The sequence below is a fragment of the Trachinotus anak genome, unplaced genomic scaffold (genome assembly GCF_046630095.1).
Source record: "Trachinotus anak isolate AG129_WGS33_773 ecotype Australia unplaced genomic scaffold, CSIRO_AGI_Tana_v1 ptg000025l, whole genome shotgun sequence".
NCBI lineage: Eukaryota > Metazoa > Chordata > Actinopteri > Carangiformes > Carangidae > Trachinotus > Trachinotus anak.
The window spans coordinates 11,072,822-11,080,012 of NW_027273876.1; the positions used below are offsets into that span (position 1 = coordinate 11,072,822).

General features: G+C 38.0%; 1 protein-coding gene across 1 annotated transcript in view; it reads left to right on the plus strand.

Annotated features, from left to right (window-relative positions):
• Positions 1-3,490, plus strand: part of svild (supervillin d) — a 44,905-nt gene extending 41,415 nt beyond the window's left edge. The window contains exons 26-29 of the mRNA XM_071462372.1: positions 510-653; positions 1,084-1,193; positions 1,607-1,762; positions 2,160-3,490. Of these exons, the coding sequence (XP_071318473.1) occupies positions 510-653; positions 1,084-1,193; positions 1,607-1,762; positions 2,160-2,246 (497 nt within the window). The 3' untranslated portion in view covers positions 2,247-3,490. The remainder of the gene's footprint in view (positions 1-509; positions 654-1,083; positions 1,194-1,606; positions 1,763-2,159) is intronic.
• The last annotated feature ends 3,701 nt before the right edge of the window (positions 3,491-7,191 follow it).

The following is a 7,191-nucleotide window of genomic DNA, read 5'->3' on the forward strand; positions in this document are numbered from 1 at the left end:
ACTTTGATTCTGGAAGCTAAATCAGTGTAAAACAACTTATGATATGTTCGATTTGATAGAATAAATTAAAAGAGTCAGTGGGAGTCCGGATCTACATAATATTTGACCCTTGCCTGAAAAAGAAGACATACAAAATTGAATTTATTTACCAGCAAGTGGACTGTATTTATTCTCTTTGTTAACCTTTGCATTTTTATGAGTCAAAAGTCTAACTAAATTGTGGCGAGATGTTTTGTCTTGGCAGGTTTCTCATCTGGAACGCACAAAGACGCACCACACAGACATTACAAAGACATTCAGTTACACATTGTCTCTGTATGAACCTTGGACTGATGAAAACTTAACCAGATGACGCTAGTGTTTAAAAGAATCTCTCACATCCTTCTCTGTTGATTGCTATGTTTTATTGTTGGGACTTCATGTGCAGCCTTCTAGCCTTCACAACAGCTACAGTAGAATATATTACCCCTTTGTGCTACTATATAATTCTCATCTCTTTACCTCTCCAGCTCTGTTCCTGCTGGATAACCGTATGGAGGTGTACCTGTGGCAGGGCTGGCAGCCTGAAGACACACAGTGCACCGGCTCTGCAAAGATGCGCTGGGACAGTGAGAGGAAATGTGCCATGGAGACTGTGCTGCAGTACTGCAAAGGTCTGAGTTCACAGACAGGAACTCTGGCTAAAAGCCTATTAGAGCTGAAATGTTTATGCACTGTAATCAGACAGGTGCTCTCATATATTTTCTCTCCAAAGTGATGGTGCACATCAAAAACAGTCATTTATTAAAGCATTTCCTCATATCCTGATTATTTATTTGAAACTGATATAAATGTTGTGACATTATCTTGCTGCTAAATAATGGTTTGTGTGCTTTTGTGTTATAAATATTGATTTTTTATTTTCAAATATCTACAGTAACTGAGACCAAGTACTTAATTCCTCCATAAACACTGCAAGTGCTTTTTTACATTATTTCTTCCATCCAGTAGTTGTCTGAATTTGGAGCTGGATTCAAATGCATCACCACCTTTGCATTTTGGTTTCCATCTCTTCATCACTGCTGCTTTTCGTGTGACTTACAGAGAAGAACCCTCGGCGACCCCCCCTGGCTTATCTGGTCCTAGCAGGCTGTGAGCCCCTCACCTTCACCAACATCTTCCCATACTGGGAGAAGGATACCAGCATCACAAAGGTAGGAGTCATGTAGTTGACTCTAGAAAGAATCTGAATCATTTTTGACCAGCTGTTCAGATGGATAGACTTGTCATCTCCCAGATGTGTGTATTAAAAGTTGGCATGCAAAATCATATTTAGAGCAAAGTGAAGAGTTGTTTGAAAAAGAAATAACACAGAAATTCTACAGCGCAACAGAGCTTTTTTCTAATGAAAATAAAAAGAATTAATGTAAAATTTAAATGCTGCCTTTGAGTTAAACCAGTGACCTTTCAGTTTCCAATCAACCTCCTTAAACTCATGAATAATTCATTCCATATTATCTATATAAATCTTTTGATAATTAATCATTTTAGCTTAAACAGCTAAAGAAGTGGGAACTACAGTACTTCAATTTTACGTTTGTTTATCTGCTGTAATTTATATGTGCAGGTTGAGAGCTCCAAGAACAAGGTGATCTTGGTGAAAGAGGCTCTGTCTAAGCTCAGTAAGCAGCAGTACTCCATCGAGGAGCTGACCCGCAAACCACTGCCAGAGGGAGTGGACCCTCTGCGCCTGGAGGATTACCTGTCTGATGAGGACTTCAAGGTAGGACACACCTGGTGACTCCTGAAGGATCACAAGGCCAAACACTGTTAGAAGACAAGCGGAACATATACCAACAATATTCAAACACAACTGATCATTACTCATAAGAAGCTGAAAAGCTTAAAACAACAAAAACTTCGCTTTCATACAGTAGAAGCTTCCAAGACAGCTAAAGCAGTCGTGTGTTTGTTTTGGATGGTCAGTTGTACAAGTTTATTTAGTGCATACCTGTATACAAATTATCTATAAAAATATTATAGACTGGATCTCTATCTATGGACTAATAACAGTCAATGACCTTTGTGTCTTATGTTTTACAGTATGATGTTAGTACACTGGCAAAATATTGTCATGTGTAATCTGTTGTGTGACATTTTTCCTCTTTAACGTTCTGCAGACACTTCTTGAGATGAGTCGAGTTGAGTTCAACGCCCTGCCGAACTGGAAGCAAAAGAACCTGAAGAAAAGCAAGGGTCTGTTTTAAAACAAATCTTTCGCACACACACTTATCTTTTCTTTATTTTCTCAGCAGTTTTTCTTACATTTTTTTATTCCAAGAAAAAAAAGAAATAATGTCCTTCTTTTGTAAAGGATAAAAAAAAAGCAAATGTACAATTTTGTTGAAATGTTGATCTATTTTTAATAACAGTGCCATTTTTAATGTTCCCTTGTGTCATTTAAATATTTTAGCCAACAATTATGTGCAATTGTTAATCTTTTTGATAGTAAAAGGTTTTCCCTGTATGGTAAGAATAGTTACCCTGTCATTATAAATATGTAATATACTATAAATGAATGTGTTTTTATCTTTAGTCCAGACATGTCGATTTTTGGGTGAGAATGTGTTTCTGTGAAAATTGACAGTGGTTTAAAACTGAGGGAGTTATTCATTTTTACATTTCATGGAAAAAAGGCAGCCCTGTGTTGTGGCAACAGTGTCTACATTCTGAGGTTGACAAAGAAGAGCGAAACAAATGACAGCTCAGAGAACAATGTGTGGTCGTTTCAAAGGAATGGGTTACTGTCAAAACAAGGCTGTATTCTAGACGTCTTGAGCTTCAATTTTCTTTTCGTCACATCAGACTGTGACCTTGTGAAGAGCAGAAATTGGTCAGAATGGAAACATGAAACTTAAACTCTGACTTTCCAGCCATTACCTTGATACAACTGCCTGTAGTCAGCGTCACTGAAATTGGCCCATAATCATCCTTTTTTTTTTTTTTCCATGTTTGGTACTGAATATTTCCTGGATCCAATGAATAACTTCCTGTGTGCCAGTGATGGCAGCCCTCTGATAAACTGGTTGTTTGGGACCAAATCTAATCTAATGTTTTTGTGAATACGTGTTTGCGTGTGTGTGTGTGTGTGTGTGTGTGCGTGCGTGCGCGCCTAAATGTACAACTAAAAGTATTACGTGTGTGTATGAGAGACAGTGACGTAAACTGCAGTACAAACTGCCTTTTGTAGCAACACCTGTGCTCCTTGTAATGGGATGTCGATGTATACAACATACTGTTCATATGACTGCCTGTGATGTGTGAATTAGGAAATTCTCTGCATGATCACGAACATGTTTTGCTTAACAATCCTATATGAATTTGTTGCAATATGCATCTTTTTTTGTGATACAACAGCTTTAATTTCTTGGCACATAAAAATGAACATTGGTGGTTGGAAAATGAGATGCTGGAGCTCAGTATTCCCTTTTTAAATAAAATATTTAAAACATTTTCTGGTTCTGATCTTTTCAACAGCACCAGTGTGAATGTTGTCATAACATTGCCCCCAAATACCCTAAATACAAACTAATAATGGCTCAGTGGGACATTTGAGTAGCAAAGGGTAACAGAGGGATTGTTAATGTTATTAGTGCTTAACCTACTATGGCAAGTCAAAATGTCTGCTGTGAAAAGGCCTGTTGGGATCAATATTCAAACAGTCGCTGCATTACAAACACAACATTGTATTTCTTTGGAATAGCTAATCACAGTCATTTATTTAATGGCTGTTCTTTCTTTGGGTTTTAAATAAATGTGGCGCTGTGTGCTGTGGGCCTGAAAAGAAGACCTTTTCCAGCCTGTGTTCCTCTGCTTTAAAGTCTAAAGAGGCTACACAAGCTCTGACAGTAGTTGGACATGATGCCAGTTAAAGCATCTAAAAACACCAAGATCCTGTACAAGAGTAAAAACAACACAGGGCAGCTATTTTTCAAAACATCTTCATAGGCCTTTTTCACAGCAGAGACTTTGACTCGTCGTATCGGGAAAAGCATGGGTGGAACTAATCACATTTACCTCAGCTCCGTTTTGTTTTGGGGGTTCAGAAAGCTCTGCAAGTGAGCCAGCAAGCACAATGCCAGGGCTGGACCGGGTCCACCTAAATTGAATAAAGCCACCATTAATGTTATTAGTAACACCTGTGTTGAACAAGTCAAAACGTCCACAGCCTGTGAGAAAGGTCTCCACAGCTTTATTAGATTAGATGCTTTAAAATCGATGAACCCGTGTTAGACCACAAATGGCCATTTATTAAAATATCTCAAGGAGCCTTATCTGGCAAGAATGATGCTGTTAGTTTTGGCTCATTTAGAACTGCTGTTAATAATACAGCTGTAGATCACATTCAGGTATTTAGTAAGCTCTTTCTTGTTCGTCATATTGTTGTGCACAGGGCGGTAGCCATGATTTTGGAAATACTAAGATGGTAAATTTAAGTCCCATATCCCTGAGAAAATGGAAAAAAATTTTTTTTAATACTATGAAGATATTAAACCTATAACCACAGTTTTTTTGTTTTTTTTTGCCACTTGGGGTCAGCGAAAACTAGCTGTTAACACTGACATAACTTTTAGGTTGATGAATGGAAACTTGTTAGAAGGCAGCCTCAGAGTACAGTGGCTGAGAGAGCTCAACGCACTGCACCTTAAGAAAATTAAGAAAACAATCAATTTGACAACACGTGCTGCAAATACACACGATCAAAGCAAATACAGAAATGCACTGCAAGTAGCACAGACAACAACTGAAGTGTTTCCAGGGGAAAACAAAAAAGTGGCCCAAGGCTGAGAGGAACTGCAATGTCCTGTTCACTGTGGGATATATATATATATATATATATATATATATATATATATATATATATATATATATATGACATAATATTGATTATATAGGACATATATACAAGACCTCAAAGTCCTACCTGTCATAGCTACAGCCATGATTGTGCTACTGTGTAGCTCTCTTATTTCCAAGGACCTCCTGAAGTCTGCTTATGTTTGCACCTTTGCAAACTACTGCATTAGGTAAAAGGTAATCATGACAGTCATGTTCAACCACCAGGGGGGGTTGTCTGTCCAACCTTCACCCTCTGAAATCTGTGCAGCCTTTTGGGCTGTGCTTTATCAAAAAGGGATGAGTAGAAAATGAAACACTGAAAACCAAACCAAAACAAACTTGTTAAGCAAAATGAAAATTTGGTTTGTGGGTGGAGGTTAGGGTGAGGGGGTTTATCACGAACTTTGTGTCATGAACATTCATAAATATCCATTAAGTTCTGCCTGACTCATTGCAATATCTGTTTTAAACAACACCTGCTTTGGCTGGGATGCAGTGCAGCTGTGCATAACACACCCAGGGTCACTGACATACAATATAACCAAACACTCAGAGACAGGTGTGTATTACATAAAGGAGACGTTTACTCAAACATAAACAAGCTCTGCATCGCTTCCCTGCAGAGCCACATATCATGCCAACAAACAGCCCTAAAGTTATTTCCACAACAGATGGCAGGAGGTATCTGTCGCTTCCTCCAACAGCAACTGGGCGGCCGGTTTGTTTATTTATTATCAACTCTGTCCTGCGAGCATTAATCATCTGCGTCGCTCTGCCGTCTGGCTCAGGTGCTACAGCAGCCCACAATGTGGGCTGACATGCAGGTAAACAATGAAGCTGCTGATACAAGGCAGATTAGCTTGAGTAATAACACGCTGGATGTGAGATGATGGAGCTGGATGAGGAGCTTCATTGGGCGAAACAGTCGAGGGTTTTGATCAGGCCCCACATTTTGACTGAGCATGACCCCGAAGAGTTCCTGGACTCGGTCTGGACCCATGATGAAGCAACATGAGGTAAAACACTTTTCAGTCACTCCTGCTGTTTCTGCAGAGGTTGGCTAACATATATGTACACTTATGACTTAATAACTGCAACCCGCCATCCTGTTTGTTTTCCCTGACAATATTGATGAATGTTAGTTAGAGGCTGAATTTTCAAAATAAAGTGTCCCATACATTTTTATCTAGGTTCTGTCAAGTGTAACTAAGTTGAAACCAGGTTTTACTGTTAACACACAGATTAGAGGAATAGTTTTAAGACCTTTTGGAGATGAGAGGATCAATAACACTCATGTCCATATGGTAAATAACTATAAGGCAGAAGCCACTTAGCTTAGTTTAGCATAACACTATATAACAAATAAATACAATAAAATTATATATATATATATATATATATATATATATATATATATATATATATATATATATATATATATATATATATATATATATATATATATCAAATAATTATTTTTTTTTTTTTTATTCAAAGGGCAGAAATGAAACATTGCAGTGTTGTGAAGGTTCTGTGCCCTAATATTTCTTGGCTGGGAGCAGTAACTTCCTGGAGCATCCGATGGTTTCCTGGCCAACTTCAGAAAGTCACTGCTCCCAGCCAATAAATAGTCCTGTACATAACCAAGCATAAAACCATAACTTGTCATTTTTGTGCTTTTTTTTTTTTTGTGCTCATTTAAATATATTGAGTGAGTTAGCTATCTCAAGCCAACTGACCACTTCCTGTAGCTTTATTTTAACGGTACTGGTGTAAGAATGGTATCAATCTTCTTATCTACTGTAATTATTCACGAGAAAGTGGGGAAGTGTATTTCCAAAACCAATTTCTTTAAGTTCTTTGTAGAAATGGTGGCAAAAGGAGAGACTTCTGTAAATATTACTAACATAGTGGAGACAACCATTACAACATGAAACATCCAGTGTGTTTACAACAGCTAACATTAGGCTGGACTTTTTGACTCTGTCTTGCATTTTTACCTCAGCAGTTTCTCCACTTTTGCAAAACTGTCCTTGCCAACCTGTATTCACTAGTGATTCAGAGCTTTCAGTGCGCTGATCTCAAAATTTAAAAAAAGACAAAAGTAGTATTTTCATTTGCGTGTGCATAATAGACGCCACCTTCAAATGTTCCCGAGACATTTTGATTTCCCCAGAAAGAACCAAACAATGCTAATCTGCAATATACATTTACCTCTGCTTTTCTTTGAGGTCTTCTTTTATTTTGAGATAAGATGTGTATTAGCTGGAGCCGCTGAAATGAACTCTGGATGGGTGTGCTCCTTGTGAGTCC